The sequence below is a fragment of the Emydura macquarii genome, unplaced genomic scaffold (assembly GCF_026122565.2).
Source record: "Emydura macquarii macquarii isolate MOO-44397 ecotype Brisbane River unplaced genomic scaffold, CSIRO-AGI_Emac_v2 contig_67, whole genome shotgun sequence".
Classification (NCBI taxonomy): domain Eukaryota; kingdom Metazoa; phylum Chordata; order Testudines; family Chelidae; genus Emydura; species Emydura macquarii.
In genome coordinates, this window is record NW_027130204.1 from 6,781,644 (window position 1) to 6,802,876 (window position 21,233).

The 21,233-nt window shown below is 48.6% G+C and overlaps 1 protein-coding gene across 1 annotated transcript in view; it reads left to right on the forward strand.

The window, feature by feature from the left end:
- The first annotated feature begins 7,018 nt into the window (after positions 1-7,018).
- The window catches only part of ANTXRL (ANTXR like), a 68,068-nt gene continuing 53,853 nt past the window's right edge, over positions 7,019-21,233 (forward strand). Inside the window, exons 1-3 of the mRNA XM_067538992.1 lie at positions 7,019-7,462; positions 20,784-20,855; positions 20,987-21,058. Of these exons, the coding sequence (XP_067395093.1) occupies positions 7,299-7,462; positions 20,784-20,855; positions 20,987-21,058 (308 nt within the window). The 5' untranslated portion in view covers positions 7,019-7,298. The remainder of the gene's footprint in view (positions 7,463-20,783; positions 20,856-20,986; positions 21,059-21,233) is intronic.

Here is a 21,233-nt window from a genome sequence, read left to right on the forward strand (position 1 = left end):
TCGCCCTGCGCCGGCCCGGCTGGCCTGGCGGCACTCAACAGCGTGACAGCACCGGCCCGGCCCGCCCCCGCGCCCGCCCCCCGCTGCACAACTCCCCCCACACTTTCTGCAACCGCCCCCCCCCACAGCACAGCCCCACCCCCTGCTCCCCCTCCCTCCCCTGCACCCGCACACCCCCACTCCCTGCACCCGCCCCGTTTCACCCCGCCCCCTGCACACACACCACTTTCCCCCTGCTCCCACCCTCCTTCCCCCGCAGATCGCCCTCCCCCCGGCTCTCCACTCTCCCCTGCCCATCTCCATCCCGCTCCCCATTCGACAGGTCCCATCTCCTGCTTCCCTACATTTCTTCTCACCCCATCTGTGGTCTCCATCGTCCCCACTCCCTATTACAGGCTTTGGGTCTCCCGTGCTCCCAGCCTCCTCCTGCCTCCGTCCACCCCACCTCCCCCCTCCCCCGACTCAGTCACTGTGCCCCCCCCCCCCCCGTCACCTGTCTCCCTCCCGTGCTCCCCGTCTACATCCCCGCTGCATCCCGCCCCCACCTCCCATCACAGCACCCTCTCCCGCGATCGCTGGAGCTGGCACCATCTTCTCAGGGAATTGGCTAAGCAACGGGGTCTCCAAGCCCCTTCTTGGCCTGGGCCCCCGGGTCTTGCCCTCCCCAACACCGCACCCCACTGGGATCCCCTCCCCCAGAAACACTTCCACGAGCAAGGAATTTCTCCGAGTCCACCAACAATTTTTCCCCCCATAAACCCCTTCCCAGGAACACTGCAGTCTTCTCTCCCAGAAACGCCTTCCCTCAGGTCCCCCCTCCCCTCCCAAGAGCCCCATCTCTTCCCCCAGGAACTAGACTTCCCTACCCGTCCCCCTCCTCCAAGGAAATTCTCCCCCCAGACCTCCCCTGCCTTTGTATATTACAGGGCGCCAGCACACCCACTCTTCCAGAGCAGCTGGCGTTTGCTCTCACCTCTCAGCTGGTGAGCCATGACCTTTCCCAGTCCTGCACTGGTTAGACTGGGTCCTAGCCACACACTTCTTGCGATCCGCAGAAGATTAATGGGGTGAAAAAGGGATTTCGTTTGGGTGTTTCTTAAAATCTTCCTGTGAATCACAGCTGACGGAATGCTTTGCTTTACGGGGCTGTTCTAGGAACTAGAGACACTTAGGGTCTAATGATAACAATTGTTTTACAATAAAAAAAAAAAATCTTGCCTTATCAGAGGCACTGACAGGAAAGAAATCATTAATCCATTGGGTACCAAACGATTTCTGAAACAGCGGGTATGTAAAATATAACCATCAGATGTCTTGTCATAGTCAACTATTCCCTAAATCTGGACTAGCAACATTGCTTTTGAAAGATGTCGTTCCATATAAATGCCTTTAACGCCTGGTAGAAAATTCTTATGAACAAGTTGACAAATGAAATAACCCGGGTTACTTGATTAACGTCCATGTAATCTAACTAGTGACTTGTTCTGAGAAAGGAAATGTCAGCTTCGTAATGCTTTTGAAAGGACGGCTTTTCGCTGCGATTCGAGAGTCATCTCATACCAACAAAGGAAGTGAAACATACACCACGCCAAATGTATTTTAAGGGATTAAAGAGAGGAGAGAGCAGGGATTTTAACTTTCTGTAAGAATTCCGATCATGCAAAACATGCTGACGTTGAAAAGGAACATAGAGAATCTGGTAACAGGTCCAAGTATTGCATAAAACTATTATTCCAGTATCTAGTCACCCATCAAGGGTGGGTTTATCTGATGCTGGGGCCTTTTAATATCTCTTTGGACACATTTTCTGAGATTGGGTGTCTGTGGCAGAGAAATTAGATCAGCAAATTCCCACTGCCAGGGCTGTTTGTTTGTATTTTGCAATCTCCATGCAAATCGGTTAATAATAGACAGGAAACTAGTTTTAAAAGATCCCGCCTTTCGCATTAGGGAGCGTGAACTATTACAAGCAAATGTGCTAAGATTATTGGTATCGATTGCCTGAAGGGAAGAGGATCTGGAGTTTACTGTCAGATCAGCTGATGGCACGGGATGCAGTTGGTTTGATTTGATTTCATGTTGAGCCATGCCTGAGCAAATGTCGTATGAGCAAATGGTCTTGTCATTTTCAGCTGTGCAGCTATCCACCCCACTCCTTGTCCTCTCCCGCCTTTGCTCCCCCCAGTTTGGTTAGACAAAAGGGATAGACGCCATCTCACTGACCCGCCAACTGAAATGAATGATGACATTAGAAGGAAAATAAATTGTGCTTTTGTAGCTGCTACAAAGAGATGGTACAGATCTATTTGTTGTAAAACAACATGGAAATTACTTATAGCTAATAAAGTTACCTGAGGAGTGTAATGCTAGTTTACTTTCTGAGTATATCTTAGCAATATATATATATATATATATTGTTTTAAAGGATTGCAATGTACTTTAACCATGCATAGCAGAACAATTGTTCAGGAAGACCTTCTGAGTTCGATAGTTATAACAGCATTGTTATTATGCGAGTCCCAATTTTATACAAGCCTTCGAGTATGCCCTCCTGATTGAGTACAGCGTCCCAATAGCTATTCATATATAGCCACTGAGCTGTTTGGGCTATTTATTGTCTCTGCACGTATGCCGGGTATATAAAAGAGCCATGCGATCGATTCTTTATTTGGGATCCAAAATGAAAAACGTTATACTCTGCAGAATCGGTAAGAAAAATAGTGACTATGCACGAGCCACTTCTTAAATGTCAAAATTCACGTCGAAATATACTGTGCTTTATTTCAGGGTGAAAATGATACCTGCCGAATTGACAAAAATCAGATCTTCGTCCAGCACAAAAGGGATCTGAAGCTGTGAGCGTTTGTATTGGATTTTAAAAAGCAACTGGATTGATTCCAATGCACTTAGGGGGGGGGGGGTGAAAATCTGTTTCTGATCAGAGGTTGGCACGTTTGCCGTAGCCCGGGAAAGATGCGTTTCCACAGGAAAGGGGGCCAGCCCTGAGCTCCAAGCCTAGGGTGGTGTGGGAATTCTCACTGCCCTGAAGTCACTTGCTCATTTTTTGTGCATGTCAACATCTAGGATGTGGGTTGCTTTTATTTCCATCTCCATGGGATTGGGGTTGAAAAGGCCAGGGCAGAAAGTCCCTTTAAAGTGGTTAAAACACAAGCAAATAAGCAATGCATTCAACTTCAGACGGTTCGTTCTGCTAAAACCAGCTGAGCCTCTTTCTTGGTGACCCGCCTACAGCCAGGGCGGTCTGATTTTCTGAACCGGGTCGAGTGAGGAAACGGGAGAGGAAATCGGAGCTGGTTGGCTCGTCGGAGCTTAACCGTTGGCTCAAGATTTTCTGCGCCAGGGGAGGTGTGTGGCTCCGCGCGTGTGTGTGAGAGTGGATGTCTCTCCGCCCACAGGTGACTGTGTGTGCTTGTGTGTTGATTTGTACTTGTTGATGTGAGTGCGAGTGTAGGCTGAATGTGTGTTTGACTGAGAGGTGAGTGTGTGTGTGTGTGTGTGTATAGGTGAGAAGGCTCTGTGGGGGGGGGCTGTGTGTGTATTTGTAGGTGTGAGAGGTGTGCGGGTTGGCTGCGTGTGTGTGTAGGTGGGAGAACTGTGTAGTGTGGGGGAGGGAGGTCTGTGTGTGTATTTGTGTGAGAGGGTTGCGTGTGTACAGTTGTGTGCTGCAGGCGGTGCTGGGAGGGGGCGGGGGATGTAAGCGGGCCGGGGCGGTGAGTTCCCGACGCCGGCCTGTATCTAGGCGCTGCGGTGACTTGCTGGCCGGGTTCCCCCTTGGCCCGGAGGGGAGGGGTGCGCGTGCTGCCAGCCCCGCCCCACCTCCGGGCAGCCCAGCCCAGCCCAGCCCAGCCCTCCCGCTCCCGGCCCCGGGCGGCAGAGCTGCCTTGTGCGGGCAGGCCCGTGCCTCTGCTGTGAGCACGCACGCTGCTACACCCCCGCCAGACACACACACACCACATATACCGCAACATGGGCACAGTCCTGCACACACACAACACACCCTTCTGCACATATGCACACAATGCAGCCACAGTCACACAACAGCCCCAAATGGCGACACAGACACACACCAGACAGTTCTGAACGCACATAGCACACACTCCTACACACACCATACACAAAACACACACCACATGCACACATAACGCCCCCTCTGTGCACATCACATGCCCTCCCAAATAGACACAACACACACTCCTACACATACACACCAAATACTTCCACCCGCACACTCCACACACTCACCCACAGCACGCACCCCTATACATACACACTAAATACACACACACACACAAACACAACACACACATATGCTCCCTAGCCATACATAGAGTCAGCCGCAAACATACACACTCCCACCCTTCTCACACAGAAATACACACTACGGTGCTTACTCCGGGCGCTCATAATTACACAAACACAACACAGCCCTACACATTCACACGCCATATTCATAGACATAGCCCAGGTTCATACACTCGCTGGCAAATCCACCACCACCAAAACCTAGAGCAGTGGTTTTCAACCCGTGATGCGGGAACCCCGGGGGTCTGCAGCCGGCTACGTCTAAGATTTCCAGTCGAACTTTTGTAGGGGTCCGCAAATGAAAAGAAGTTTGATTAGAGGAGTCTTTACAGTGGCTCCCCCAGGATTACAGGTGGGAGCACCAGACTGCTCGCCAGATCGTTTCAGCCCTAAAGAGGCATCAAGGGGTCCAGGCGGTAGCAAGAGGGATTGAATTCCACCCCAACACGCACGTCAGCTGAGAATTGTGCTTATCTGTTGTGTGACCCAGGACAGAAGATGCTGATGTGACACTGTGAAACGGTCGCTCTGGAACAGATCCAGGCTCCTCTTTGTCACTGACAGCAGGGAAACAACCGAACCCTCCTCTTCCTTCTCAGAAACCGCTTTCCTCTCTGGAGGGGGAGCGAGCGGTCTTCCTTGGGGTGGTGAAGAGAGACAGGCGAGGAGTCTTTGGGGCACTATAATTGGAGCAATTTGCTTTCCAACCCCACGGTCGCTCTGGATTCGCACCCTGGCAATGAGCCTTCTCCAAAGAAAGAGCAGTCGTCCATTCCCAACTCTCTTATCCAAAGTGACTGTACTGGCATCCCTCCCTGGGGCTCCATTCACTAGCCAGGTCATATAATCCTAGTCCCGCCTCGTGAAATTGGACTGGGGGGGGGGGGGGGAATGGGCGACTAAAAATTGCTAAGTATTCAAACGTGACATGCGACATCCAGATAAATGGGGGGGGGCTTGACCAGTTCTTTAAGGGGGATGCTTTTGTAACTCTTGTCTGTGTGGTCCAGGTGTCTGTTGTTTTGTAAAACCTCAGTTCAGTATTTCTTTGAACATTACCTACACTACCCACCCACCCACCTATATAACACACTCCCGTGTGTGTTCATTTTTTTTCTCATTAGATGAAATCATTGCCTTGTGGCATCGGGGGGGAGTAGGGGGGGACGGCAGCTGCCGGGCATTTCCCTTTGCAAGCGGGATAAATCTTCCATGGCACATCTCGACTGAAACGGTGAAACTCGATGTTTGCAAAGCGTGTTCGGTGTTACACCCGGACGGCCGATTTTCAGTGCCCTACCCCCGCCTCTTCAGGTCTACAGTTCGGGCGGGGGAGCCATTCCTCGGGCTCCATCCTTCCATTCGAATATCTGTTCACACGTACCTGGCTAGTGCTGCGCTCTGAATCCGAATCGACAAGGTGCCTGACAGTGGCCAGGTGGGTTTATAAGGGCCGTTGAAATAGGCACAGATTCGTTGTATGTGTCTTCGAAACAGCAACGCTGCCTCCCAGACGCAAAACGTTTGCGTTTACAGTCGGGCCGTTGCATCCCGGTCTTGCAAGCTAAAAGAGAGAGGAAAAATAATTTCTTAGTCTGTCCCCAGGACTTCCAATGTCGGTGCATCCTGAGGAAGAGGAGAGTTTGGCCGGGCAATCCTTTAACATTGTATTCGGGAGCATGTGGGCATATACAGCCGTGCCCCCCGCTGCCGAGTGTGAACGTGAGTGACGGGACTAAAACCCCAGTGCTTTGCAGGCCAGATGGGCGTTAATTTCAGCACCGCTCACAACACAGCCCTCATCCACCTCTCTGCGGAGGGGAAATCGCGCTGCACCGACGGTAAAGAGCAGCAGCGAGGGTGCGGCCGAGTTTATTAGGCTTGACCAGAGGTGTTTGGGTGACTTTAATCGATGTTAGGGCTATGTCGATTGTGTTACGAGCAGCGCTTTAAAACCAAGCGGTAGCTCTGTCGGGGCCCGGCCTGTTTTCATGACACTTGTGATGGTGGCAGCCGTGTAATGATTAAAATCGATTCTTCTTTAAACAAAAGGGCAGCAGCTAAATAAACCTCAGTGAAGTCAAAAGCCCCTTGCCATGAATCGGTTCCCAGTGACCGGGTCCAGACAGATCGCTGCGCTTGGCTCTCTGGGGGTCTGGACACGTGCGCTACGGTTCTTCCTCCTAGCCCTGGCTTTTCCCTGCTGCACCAGTTCAGAACTGATCCTCTGTGCCCAGCAAAGGCACTCAATGCATAGCAACGCGGTCCCTGCTTCAGGGTCCCTAAACACGGAGCGTGGCTGTCAAACCAGCTGCCTCCGACGGGAACAGGGAGGCTGCAAAAAGACCGGAGTGAGAGATTAAAAAAAATGCCAGCAAACGAATCCAGAGCCGCCTGCAAGCGAGGGAGCCCAGGCAGAGGCGAGCTGTACCTTTCCAGGGCAGGGCTCTGGTGTTTGGGGGCAGAGTGTGTGTGTGTGTGTGTGGGGGGGTGCCTCTCTTTGCAAAGCTAGTTTGCAGCTGTGCTCTCTCCTTTCCCCCTCTGCAGCCCGGAACAGGAAAGTCCCGGCTCACTTTCCCCACCATCAGATCCTGTCTCCCCCTTCCTAACAATCTCTGGTCACTTCGGATTGGAGAAGGAGGCACGCAGGAAATTGGGGCTGAGTTGCTAGAAACTCAACCCAGCCTGGTGGCGAGGGCCGGGAGGGGGGATGGGGCTTTAGGTACCATCCGTCCGGACTCCTATCCCACGCCCCCCCCCCCTTCCGCCAAAAGAGTCTCCCCCGCCCCCAGCAGCAACTCTGCCCGTGCATTGACCAGTCCTGGGGGGGCGGGGGGCAGCGGAGATCTGGTTCTTACACCCGCTTGTTTGAGCGGAGATCATCCACTTTTTCTTGGGGGGGGGGGGGGTTTGCTTCTGAACGGCCTCTGAGGGCTGCGTGGGGGGGGGGGGGGGGAGAGAAATTAAGGAAGAAAATGGCGAGTCGCGGGAGTAGCGTGGAGAGAGCGGCTTTCCTCTGCGCCTTCCTGCTGGCCGCTTGCAGCCTGGCGTCCTGCGCCCAAGCGGAGCCGGAGGAGGAAGGACGAGACGACCAGCGCGCCTGCCACGGTGCCTTCGATCTCTACTTCGTCCTGGACAAGTAAGTGACAGTCCCGCTGCAAAGCGCTTAGTCACTCTCCACTGCCTTTTCCCCGCTGCCGCTGGTCTTTTAGCGGCTGCTGCTGGGCGGATCGCCGGGGCACACGCTCCCCACACCCTGGGCACAAAGGGAGCGCTGTGCAAAGCCGGGGCACCGCCAGCAGAAGGGGAGCTGCCTCTCACACGCGCGGGCAGAGGAGTTTTCGGAGCCCCGGCGGCCCCACAAAGGCAGCCACGCTCGGGAGAGGCGTGGAGTCCGCTAACGCCTACTTAGTAGCGCACAATGCGCGCCTTGGGTTGGTTCTAGGCCCTAACCCAGGGGATCTGGGCGGGTTCTAGGCTGTCACTCAGGGGATTTGGGCGGGTTCTAGAATGTAGCCTATGCAATCTGGTTCATTTTGAAGGATCCAGCAGTTGTTTGTCGCAATTGTTTACAGGCTTGGTTTAACATATTTAAAAAGGTGTTGGCTGGTCATGGTTAACCCTGGGGGAGTTGTCCACAAAATGTTAGTTTAAAACATTTTGACTAACACATTTTTAGACAATGCCTCTTATCCTAGTTTCAACACGGCCTAAGGTATGTCTACACTTGAATTTAACACATGGTAGTCAAGCCAACGGTAAATTCTAGTGTAGACTCTGTGTAAGTGTTTGTCAGTGGGCATGGATGCTGATTCCTCATTGTGTTTAACTCTAGGGTGCAACCTAAGGCTCAACATGACAAGAAAGAAATGTTTTTGTCCCATCTACAGTAGAATTTACAGTTGTGCTAGTCAAGATGCTGTAGTTAGCGCATGTTATAACATGACTAAAGATTGGAGCTTTTTTGCAATGTGCATCTGACCAGCTGATGGCTCTTTGTGTGTGCCCATCTCTAGCTGGGGAACTGTTCACTCTATCAGGCCTTCTGCTGAATTTTGGGCCAAAAGGCACCTTTTCAAATGATGATGTTGTTTTGCTCTGAAAGTAAAAGGATGCAAAGACTTCCTAAGGCATTTGTTGTTGGTTTTTTTCTAGGAACATGCATCACAAAATACCCTAATGCCTACTGGGGTTTATTACAGGGCTTTCTGACTCTAGCATCAAATGTACTCGTAGCAAGATTTTGAATTGTTAGTGTTAACGTTATCATGCTGTTCTCCAGGCCGTAATCAAAACAAATCTCAGTAAAAATGGATATTGGTGTTTGAGATTGGGGTACTGTCTATGGCAGGATATGACCTGTATATAACTTTATACAGTGTAATTTCCTTGCCTTAAAATGTCATTGTTGGATGCCTAGTCAAATCTAAGGCTTTAGCCAAGGTACAGATCTTGGTAAAGGTACCATTGAACCTATACGTTGGAATTGTGTTGTAACTTGATCCTCTGACTTGATTGTGACTGTGGTAGGGTCTTTGTGTAGGGTCCAATCCTGCTGCCATTAAAGTCTCAAAACTCCCATTCACTTCAACCATAGCAAGATTAGGCCTTGTAAATGTGCAAGAGAATAAAAGCAGAACTGTTCAGAATGAAAAATGCAAAAGAGGTAATTTGACCATTTAAGCTGAAAAAGTTATTTAAGCTCTCAACTTGCTCCTACTGAAATCGATGGTGAAATTCCTGTTGATCTCATGGGGAGTAGGATTGTGACAATCTGCAAGGATTACACAGTTTACAATCTATGGGCTATGTGCTGCCCTTCCTCTGTAGCAGAATGTCCAGGGGTGGCAGTGGGAATTGTGCATACAAGCTGAAGTTGTATTTGGCCCTTTCTCTTTTCTACATCACTGGTGGTATGGCAGCAAGAGGGTTTCTGAGGACAGATCTCAGGGATGGATGGACTCTGGCTTTTGGAACAGTTTAGCAGGAGGGAGCCAGGTAATAATTAAGAGTTGATTGACAGTTTGGAGGGTATCTCTGGCTGTCGGAAAGCAGGGTGGCCAGTCAGAGGGAGATGGGTGAAACTGAGAATGTAATATACACATTTTTGGAATCGCATTTATACAGATGTGAATCAGGGAACATTTCAGGTTCCAACTTCTAATGGGGTAACCCCCAACAACATGCAGCACTAGAGACCGTCTGCCACAGGGTGTTGCCATCACATCCTGTACAGCACCTTGTGGATTGTCTTCCTCCATTTGTGCCTGGCCAGTTTGGAGTTAGAAACGCTCAGTCTGAATTAGATGGATAACACTGAGGTTGAAAAACAACGTTGCCTTTATGAAATGCCCAGGGTTGAGTCCTATGGTTCTGTGAGGCACACTCTGGATGAATGACAGGGCCTGTCTGAGAAGTCAGCCTGGGTGAACCAAATGACTTTAAGTCCCCTCTGTTGCTTTGCTCCCTTATGGGAAGCTGTTATCTCACATCAAAAGGAGACAGACTGGAAGAATACAACAAGTTTCTTCCCTTATTCATGCAGGCACTGTACATTACCACAATGACTTTATCAGGGCATGATTTCCTTTTTCATCTTGCCAGCTGGTGTCTGTGGGGATCAAATCCTCAAGATATCAGCCAGCAGAGGAGAAAAGATCATGTGCGGGTGAAGTTATTGGTATAATATATGGTGCCAATTAGAAAGACAAACTTGCTGAGTTCTTGCAGTTTTTCCTCCTCCTGATGGAGATTACATCTTCCTATATTAACTCTATGAGATAGGCAGCTTCAGAGGAGAGGGACTGAACTGTGGGTATATGAAGGCCTGACATGGGACAAAAGCAAAGCGCTATCTCAGACCTTCTAGACGGTGTCAGATGAAACAAAGCAGAAGGTCAGGGTAAAGCTCTCATCCCTACAGGTGCCTAACTGGGCAAACCTCTTGAAGGTGGACCCCTGTGGGATACAGGGTTTGCCCTCTGGGTTCTGTATCCTTACCATGTTGTGCTGTCATCATGTCAGCCTATACAAGCTAAACAGCAATCAGCCTGGGTTGGCCATTGGAGGGGAGGCCCGCAAGTTCTAGGCAGCAATGCTGCTGATTCAGAAGGTTACAGCTGTTCTGGTTCACACTGACCGATGCCCAGTGTGATGCCCAGGAGGAATGTTGGAAGGGGCATAGGCCACTGAGAGAGGGAGAGAGCTGCTATCCAGTTCCATGCATGTTTGTACAGTAATGCCCTGGTTTTCCAAGATGCTGACCACCCAGAGTTCCTGCAGAAGGTGAGGGGAGCTCAAGTTTACTAATTCACAGCTGTTTGGGGTCATGGCCTCCAAACTGCACAAGACTCCAGCTGCCTGTCCCTGAACCACATCCTCTGTTGAGCAGTCAGCTTGATCCCTGGGAACACATGGGGGCGGGGAGCATCCTAACGTGAGAGGCAGCCTGGTCCAGCCCATTGAGCACAGGATTGAGCAGGAAGGACTTCTGCACTCCCATCCTGGTTCTCTGGGGCCTTAGAAGTTACCCACCTCACATGGCTGCAGCAGTGATTTGGCTAATGTTTGAACCCCCACATGCGGCCTGATGTGGCACCCGTTTACCCAGACAGGAGCAGCGCACGGACCCTGGGGCTGGGGGACGCTGGGTGATGAGGGACTCCCCGGCCCCTGGTTTATTTGGACAATGGCCCCTGGCAAAATGTTTCTAAATGTTGGAAACTCCCTCCTGGACAGATGCCAGCACAAGTGACTGGGCTTCGCTTCTCCATTGGGTGGTGACCTGAGGACACTTCCCACCCCCCTGCAAACCTTTTGCATGTAAAGTGAATCAGTGAACTATGATGATGTCCCACGGCCTCATCTCGCTGACTCTCCCCCAGACCTTTGGCCGGGTCCATTGCCCAGTGAGGTGGTCATAGCACATGGGAGTCAGTCATGTTCAGTTTGGGGTGCCGGCGTGTGAAAAATTGCTTCTCGGTCCCATCCAGAACTGCTGAGGCCAGCTCTGCTCAAGAGTTTGGTCGCTTGACTCTCTTCAGATCATGTGGTGACCTCCTTCCATTGTGCTGTGTTCAAGTCCCCCTCTCCTCTGCTATGTTGCGGTTGACATCCAGATCTTGTTTGCAATTGTATTGAAATGTATTTGTACTGCAAAAAAAACAAAAAAGACTGACCTCTAGTGTTTTCTAATTATAGCCGCGCCTTGTAGCATCATTATCATTGTCTATCAGTGCAGCAATTATAAGTCCTTATTTTAAAAGGGTTTCTAATTCTGCCATGACAATCTACTCCAGGCTAGAGCTTGACATGACAGGTCGGAGCCCTGTAGCTATTTGTAATTTTATTTACCGAACACAAAGAAACCCTTTTGGTTATTTTTGATCTATGTGGCAGGAGAAAGAAGGAACTTGAGATTTTCCAGAGACATTTTTGCATTCATCGAGCTGGGACAAAGATCATTTTATATTTTAAGCACAATTGAGTTTGGCAGCTTTGAGGTTTGCAGACTTCTGTTTATCCCCAGGACAATGATTGTGCAAGCTTCCCCCGCCATGTCTTGGCCAGCCTGAATCAACTTGCTCTGGAAGAACCCCGTCTCTGAGAATGAGATAGGAGTTTAGCCTCCATAGCCCATACCCTCCTTGGCCTCTCTGCTTGCACTTCCAACATCTAGTCCTCTGTGGAAGTGCATTGAGACTAACTCATTGCATCCGGGCCACACAGTTGCCAGATGGGAAGGTCTTTCAGTAATTACTGCCCGTCCTGGGTTAGTTTTGAACTGATGACCTAAAGGTTGCTGCAAGCTCCAGTTGCCAGTCTCCAGAGTCATCCAGTCTCTACACTCTGTGCTTTATTTAAAAGGCCCAGATTGGCAAGGACATTGCGTGCGCCAGGAAAACCAAGGAAAGCATAATTTTGTTTCAAACGTTCCGAGTGAATCCAGAACTCACAGAAATGATGGACTAAAGGCACTGGTGCAAGTAAATAGGGATTGTGCAGGTTTCCATCCCCAGTCCTCTCTATCAATCTTTACCCATCTTTCAACACTCCCTCTGCTCAGTCCAAGGATTTGACTTAAGCATAGACTATTGATCTGTCTCAGGTACTTCCGCAGCCTCTCTCTCTCTGGTGTCTCAGCACTGACCACTGTTCTGCGTAATGGTTGTGTGCACTGGACTAGGGAGAAACCATTATATTTAGGTCAAAATTATTTTAAAATGGATGGCTAAATCCAGGCTTGGACGCCTAGGACAGTGGCTAATGGAGGATGCTGGGAACTCAGCATATTTGAAAATCACACCACTAAGTTAGGTCCCCCAGTATGGACTCAGCCACCTAACTTTAGCCACCCATTTTTGAAAATCTTGACCTCATTTTACTCGTGGCCTATGTCAGGATGGGAAACCCACCTGTCTAGAAGCCAGAGCATTAATTTGCTGTGCCACCTAACCCTGATTCATCAGTACATCTGGGATTTGATCTGACCTCTTGATGCAGACAAGATTCTAACTGAAATGGACAAGAAATTCTCATGTAAATAAGGCGAGCTGAGTTTGCCCCTTAAACTTAATTGATTAAAGCAGGTTTAAATTTCTGAATATGGTTGTAATCTCTCTCTGTCTGTCTCTCTCAGCATAATCTAACCTAGTCATTTATACCAAAGGTATCACTATGTCTGAGGTCAGATTAGATGATCACAGTGGTCCCGTCTGACCTTAAAATCTGTGACTCATGGAATTTTATCTGAGTGCCTGCAGGCAATATTATTTATTATTATCAAACCCTGATCTGCTGGTATTTTTCCTATATGCCTTTCATCACTGGGGGTATATTGCAGATGATGTTTTGATTCTGCGTAACCAGGTACAATAAGCTGGAATGGTCTGCAACAAATGTTTGTTCTGTTTTGGACATAGCTTCCTTATTGGAACCAGGCTGTGTTTATTTGTGTTTTGTCTGATATTACACTGCCTTTTGGCAAACAGAAAAAAAATTATATCCAAAAAAAAAAAAGTTTAAAAACAGCACAGAGCAAACCAATGAGTAGGGATTTTGTTAGATGGCATGTGCAGAGCTAAAAAGGGAAGAAAAAGGCATAGCAGCTTGTCAACATCTCATCTGCAGTATTTAAATAAAGGCATCTATATGTATGGAACTGCATTTAATACAGTAAGAACCTAAGCCGTACCCAAGGAAGTAAATTGTAAGACTTCTATTGACTTCAGTGCATTTTGGATCATGCTCCATAAGCATATAGTAGGTGGGAGTGAGCCATCACTTCTGGCTGTGAGCTTGCATGCCTGACTCTCCTATGCACCACAATGTGAGTTTGCACAAGGCATGCGAGGATCGGGCCCTTTATGCACAATTGGAGGGAAGAAGCATGACTCTTGCGAGCTACGCACAGCAGAAGTGCCTTGTTTTGATGCTTCCCAATCAGTGGTAGTGCTTCCTGAGTGACAGATAGCAGCGCGGAGTAAGGGCCTGGGCTTTGCCGAATAGAATCAGAACTGCTTAACTGTGTGTCCTATGCCCTGTACCGGTAGTAGTTAAAGCTCTAAGAAGACTGGTAGGATGTCTGGATAAATTCTGTGTCTGGCTTTGGGTTTCCTTTCCCCGTGTGCTGCCCATTTCTGTGGCTAGATGTTACAGAAGTTGCAGGAGGGAGCTGGGTTGGCTTCATGGTCAGACTGCTTGTGATCAGACCCTGTGGCAGTGTTTCAAGGGATGCCCACAGGCTAAAGAACATTGTGGAGCTGGTTAATGTGCCAGCCATTTTATTGCATGGGAGAAAAGCTATCTGCAAAGGGATAGTGTCATGGTCTGGCACTGGCCCCCCTATTAAAACCTTTTGATCACAAGTACCTTGAGAGGCAGCATGCATCAGCAGCTAGCCTGCTGGACTGGGATTTAGAAAATAGAGGTTCTAATCCTGACCCTTGACAAGTTGCTTTTCGGTGCCTTTGTTTCCACTCCTACCCTTTGTCTTGTCTGTTTACATTGTAAACTCTTTGGGGCAGGGATTGTCTCCTACCATATGTTTGGACTGTGACCAGCACAGTGCAGGCTGATCTCAGCTGTGGGGTCTAGGTGTTTTTGGAATACAAATACCAGTGCCTCTGGGTGCTCCATCCACAAAGGGTCCTTTCCAGGCCAGCGCTTGGGAGAGAAGGATCCTTGTCACTTCCAATACTCGACTAGCTCAGGGGAACGGATGAATGTGCATGTGCATGTTTGAAACCACAACAAACTGAGTGCCCTGAGGGTTGGATTTTATTACATAGCCATTGTTACCCATGTGCAGAATTCCCCTGCTGTCTAGAATGTGGTGGTGGCTGCAAATAGCTCTTGCCAAATAACAAAGCTCCAGATTTCAGAGCAACAGGCCCTATTGAAACACACATTCGTTCTTGTGACATGCTGGGCCGGCTTTAGTGCTGGGATAAGTGGGTACAGTGCCCTGGGAGTGAGATGGGAGCTGTGCATGCCCGGAAGCTGGGCATGTTTATAGAACAATGTGTTATAAAGATGGAGCCACTTCTTGCTCCGAGACCACCCTAGAATGTAGCCTTCAGCCTGGCGCACTTCCGTATCTGATATAGGCAAAGGGGCAGAAATCCAGCCAAAAACCTGGTCCTGCCCCCTCCGTTTTCAACCTCCCCACTCTTTTCCCACTGTCAGTAGCGGGGAGCAGGTCTTTGACATTACCACCTGTCTGCCCCCAGTTCACGCACCGCCGTTTCCATGTGTCTGCTGGCTGCAAATACAGCAGGAAGAGGGATCGTTAAAGGCAGCACAAGAGGGGGTGCAACTGCAATCAAAGGAAACTTCAGGCAGAATCTTCCTGGCATTGTTATCTAGTGTGCTGGGGAATGAGCTCCCCAAAGAGGTGCATTGCTTGGGACATTTAAAACTAGCCTTCATGAAGCACTGGGAAATACATGCCGGATCCTGCGTTTACTGACATCATAAGCAGATTTGCAATTGATTTTAACAGCAGCAGGATTGGGGCTGGGATAGATGATTTGGAGAAACAGTCCCTGTTCCTAAGTGTGTCCTATTAGTCGTAGATGATCAGATAGTACTGGAAATATGACAAGCTGGCAAGACCCAAGACATCCACTTTCTCCAATAAAAAATGGAGCTCATTTGTACTGTACCCTGTTGGTGTTCTTGGTTTCTTCAGGGCAGGCCCTGCCTATATCATGAGTCACATATGTTCCAGGACAGATTCTATGCTGCTTCTCCTGAGAGGCACAGACCAGAGGCAGAGGGGGAAAAGATGGCTTTATGGAGAGGTGAACGGGAGTTGGAGCAGAGATCAACCGCTCTATTTTCTGCATGTTGCTGTAAACCAGCCCTGAATGATACTACTTCTGTGCCAACTTTGCCAGCCTGGTTTCAGGGGGTATCAGCTCCCACCACCACTTGAGGAGTCGAGTTCTTATTGGGATCTCACAGTCAGCTGTGGAGTGTATCTCTAAGGACACGCCAGGCCTGACTGTAATAACAACCACCCCGGCTGTTACACGGATATCAAATTCCATTGACTTAAAAGGAGTCACTCCTGATTTACTGTGGTGGAAGCTGGAGCAGAAGCAGGCCTTGCCTGTCACAGTATTTCCTTTCCACCACCTCAAATACTGATTCATCTAAGCCCCATTGCCCCAGAATGGCATCAGTGGGAAATTCCGGCCGGCGGCAGCTGCTGCCCGGAGCTCTCAGTCCCCCATGGGACAGGGAGTGCATTCTTTGCTATGTTGTGGTTTGCTGACTTCTTTTTGTCTCGTGTGTGACAGAACAGTGCTCCCAGCGGTGGGAGATCGCTTGCAATACATGGCTTTTGTGGGTTTTTGCTTTCGTTGGGCCTGCTTCTAGTCTGGTCACAGCCCCGCCAGCCTGTGGTTTCATTGCGATCCCTCTGGGTTGACAGTAGAACCTGGCCCGGAATGTCTCCTCCGGTACGTTACTGCTACACCAGCCGTCTGCTACCTTGTCTTCTGCTCCCCTGTGAGCTTCAGGCACAAGGAGGGGCGAGGAGGGGCAAAGCGCTCCCTGCTCCTGGTAAAATGTTGTCCCGGGCTGGTCGGGCTGCTGCTGCAGGTGCTGGTGGGTCTCTTCTCTTGCCCAGAAAGGAGCGACACAGGAGCCAGGGGGTCCGTCATTGTCTGTATGAAATTTTAGTTTGTACTGACTTCCCTAGTCTTTTTACATAGCCTGTTGTAAAATTAGGCAAATATCTAGATGAGTTGACGTACCCCCTGGAAGATCTCTGCCTACCCCTAGGGGTACACATACCCCTGGTGGAGAGCCACTGCTCTTGGATCAAGCATAGAGAGGCACCCAGAATGCACACTGACCAGTGACTGACCGATGCACTGTCTGATTCCCATGTCAGGGAGTAGCAAGATTTCATGTCTGCTACTTCTTCTTGTGACTTCCACTAAGGTCTGTTTGGGGTTCAGGACTGCAATTTTCAGCCCTACCATTGTCTCTGCACAGTTAGTATTTTTCACATGGATTTGCTGCATTGCTGGCATTCAGGAACCTGACTCTTTCTCGGCTCTTTTCTGCAGGTCTCTCGGAAATGTGTCATTTCGCTGATGATCTGGCACTTGAACAGGCCAGGAGCTGTACCTTTCTGTGGGGCTATCACTGCTCAGGCATCACAGGACAATAATCTAGCCTTGTCAGTGGCAGTTATCCAGTGTTCGGTTGCTGTTCATTTAACAGCCTCTGCTACTCTCCTGTGATTTTAAGGGACTGACAAAAGCAGCCAAAAGCAACAACATTCCCATGTAGGCCCCGATGTGCAAATGTCCAATTATACCTACAATGCTTTCATAGATTCATCAATCCCAAGGCCAGAAGGGACCTTTGTGATCATCAAGTCTGACCTCCTGTAAAACACCAGCCAGAGAACTTCCCTGCAATAATTCTTAAAGCAGAATTTTTAGAAAAACACCCAATCTTGATTGTCAATGATGGAGAATCCAGAACGCTCCCTGAGAAAAACACACACCTACTTTTTGGTGCAAAGCATCATTCAACGGCTTGCCACCTTGGCTACCCACAGGCATTAAGATGGGTTCGGAATGGGTTTTGCCAACCTTATATGCTTGAGTTAAGACTTGCCTTGCAGTTGTGAGATGCTGGTAGAAAGAATCACTGATTCCGCAGCACTAAGGACCCAATCCTGGCAGCTGCTGAGTACCTCCGTGATTTCAGTTTGAGTTGAGGGTGCTCAGTTCCTCACAGGAATCACTAAGCACCTTGCAGAATGGGGCCTCAGTGCATAGTTTAGCAAACAGTTTACTGTTGTGAGCCCTGTTCTTGGTCCTATTACACCTGTTGTTGACAACAGTGATGCAGGATTAGGCCTTCAGGATAACCAGTATGGATATTTATAGATCTATATCAGGACTTATATATGAAAAAACTAACAAAAAGACACAGCAAAAACAATGACCTTGCAGGTCAGCTCTCTGCTCCAGCTGGATTTGATGTGAATGACATCACCCATGTATCCTATACTGGGGCAAGAGACGACAAATCTGGACTCGGAAGGATGGGGCGAGGAAGGGTCGTTTGATGTTAACTAGGTGCTGAGCACTCCTCAGGGTGCTATTTATTTGAAGACATCTGCCTGCTGATTTTAAAGCTGCTGGATTTCCTGACACCTATTTGCAGCTACCACGAGTGGTGCTTTCCAGGTAGCAGTAATGGAATAAGGGACACATTGTATGGAGGATGCCCCTCAATGGCAAATCACACCCGCTGCCTTTTTGAAGTGCCTGCAGCCGAAAGGTGGTAAAGCACAGGGATTGGAGCATACCCTTCAGGAGCATTGCAGATTCCCTGTGAGCGTCAAATATAAGGACTCTGGCCCACAACAGATCTCACTTGCTTTTCATGGTTAATCACGTGTAAATCTGATCACCGTCATTTCCATTTACACATACCTAGGTGTGCAAAACTCCAGTTGGCTTCAACTGGAGTCACACGCGTGTAAGAATTCCAGGATGGCGGCCTTTGTTATAGGCAGAGCGCATAGCAGTGGCTGCCTTGCTTAAGCATTTCTATTCTAAAGGGCTTTTTTCAGTATCTTAAAAATTTCTCAAGCTTTCACCTTCCAGGCTGATATTTACAGGTCTGTTCTCCGCCAGAGAGTGATTTTTTTTTTTTTTTTTAAAGTTTGAACAAAAATGCTTCAGCCATTTTTGAGTCAGCAGTGGGTGAAAAGGATACATTGTGGTTATTACAAAGAAAACCTGTTGCAACCATTTTTTCCCAATCGCCCTAGCTCCCCAACAGTCTGGGGTAGAAACTTGAAATTTACAGCTGGGAAGCTGACGCACAGAAATTTTTAAGTGACTTGCTCAACGTCATGTAAACCCGAAACAGGCTCTAAATTGGACATCATAAAAATTAATAGCAGTGATAATACCTCGCTCGTACACAGCGCTTTTCATTAGTAGATCTCAGAGCTCTTTACAGAGCAGGGCAGGATCATTATCCCCATTTTACAGATGGGGAAACCGAAGCACAGGTAGTCTTGTTTCATGCAAAGATCCATTGAAAATCTCTTTGGGGTTACCTGATCTGTAATGGCTTGAGGTAGGTTTTCAAAGGCGCCTAATGGAGTTAGAACATACTGCGCACATGTGCGCTGACTATTCTTTTAATTCACAGGAAAGGGTTCCTTTGCCAGCATCACTCCACGGTCACTGGACATGCATGTGGAAGGGGTGGAGTGGAATTTCCCTGTCAGCGTGCAAGTTCGGGTGGAGTCTGATCACTGAGCGTGCACAGAGGCAGCACTCCTAGCTTGCAACATTTATCTGTATCCCCACTGTCCAACATGGTGCCGGCTGTTTCATTTGTTACCTGGTATCCAGTTTGTGCAGTGAATGAGGCAGACCCCCCGCCAAGAAAAAAAGCATGTGATCATATGGCCCCATTACCTCAGTAATGGATTTATCTTCAGAATGCCCCTGTGAGACAGGACCAGGCTATTATCCCCATTTTACAGATGGGGAACTGAGGCATAAAGAGATTAACTGATTTGCCCAAAGTCACAAGAAAGCCTGTGGTGGAGTGGGGAATTGAACCCTAAATCTTAGGCAAGCACCCTAACCACTGGACCATGCTTTCCCTGTCATTGCCTGCTTTCCCCATGTTCTAGGGCTAAGGTAAATAAGATTGGCATGTAAAGTAAATAGAAGTTTACTGTGTCTTGGTTGGTGGTGGTTATGCTTTAGCTTTGGTTACTTCCTTGTATTTCCCCGTTGCATAGCGGAGGAATTCACATGGTCTGAGACCTCGCTCTGTGATTCTTCGGCAGATGTTGTTTGTTTATGTAACCTTCTGCCTGTGGTTTGTGTCTCCTCTGCTTGTGATTCAGTGCCTGAGACAAAGGACACACAAATCTGCCTGGCAAAGAGAGTGAATCAGCAATTATTTGCATAATCCAAGCGTGCTAGACAGAAGAGTCCAAAGGAAGACTCCAAAACACTCTGACAGCTCATCCTTCAGAGACTTTATTATGGTCTGAAAATGTTCGCTGCTACAATATAGGGGCCAAATACACCTCTCATACTCATACAGTGGAAATGTACATCTTATTTGCTTTATGGTAACACCTAGGAGTCCCTCTGTGCTAGGTGCAGGTGCTGTACATACACATAGTAAGAGACAGTCTCTGCCCCAAAGAGTTTACAGTCTAAATGGATGAGACACTGGAAGTGGTGTTATCCCCATTTTACAGATGGGAAGCTGGCGCACAGAAACTTTTAAGTGACTTGCTCAACGTCATGTAAGAAGCCGAGATTGAGCCAGGAATTGAACTCAGATCTCCTGAGATCTAGTCCTGGACATTAGCCACAATATTAGCCTTCCTCTCCATATGACTTTGAAAATCTGCTCTAGCTTAATGAGCAGTAATCCATGGATAGTTTCTCCCATACATGCTGGGAGAGCAGAAAATCAGAGCTGAGATTCTTCAGTGAGGCTCCAGGAGCAGCATTGCGTCCCATGAAAGCAAATCCTTCATTTCATCACAAGACTTAGCAAAATAAAATAAAAAGAAATTACAGTTTTAAAAAAAGGACATGAATGTTTACGCTGTAAAAACAAACAAAAACAACCAGCAGAACACTCTCTTCATATGGTTTAAAATACACTATGTACAGTAAAATATTTAGGACCCAATCCAGCTTCCCTTTAAGTCAGTGGAGCGTTTACCATTGATTTCAATGGCAACATGATTGGGCCTATTGTTAAAATGTATAATGGAGTTATGGAATAAGGGCTGTATTTTAGTGAGTTAGTTGCCCAACTCCCATTGATTTTGAATGGGAGCTGTGGACCTAACTGCCTTAGAATAGCCCAGCCGAAAAAGTCAATGTGTGGCACTGCAGGGGAAATTAACCTACCTGATTATACTTTGCATTTAGGTCTGGAAGCGTCAGAAACCACTGGACAGAGATCTACTCTTTCGTTGAGAGCCTGGCTGAGAAGTTTATAAGGTAGAGTCTGCACAAGATGAGACTTCGGTTAAAATACATTTAGTTTTTCACTTGCTGCTTTCTCAGAGGCTGCTGAATACGCTGAGACAGTCGTGTGTGTGATGTGGATTTGTTCTGTCTGTCTCTTTCAGTCCAATGCTGCGCATGTCCTTCATCGTCTTTTCCTCGCGAGGCACTACGCTCATGAAGCTAACAGAAGACAGGCAAGTACTTTACCTCCTTCATCCATGTCGAGCCAGGGGCTCCTTAACAACCGCCAGAGCTCAGGACTCTGGCTAACATCAGCCTTTAGACTCCGGTGCCTATTGAAATCAATTGCAGCGCTTCCATTGGGCGCACGATCGAAGGCCACATGCAGAACAGCGCTTTGGTCTCCCA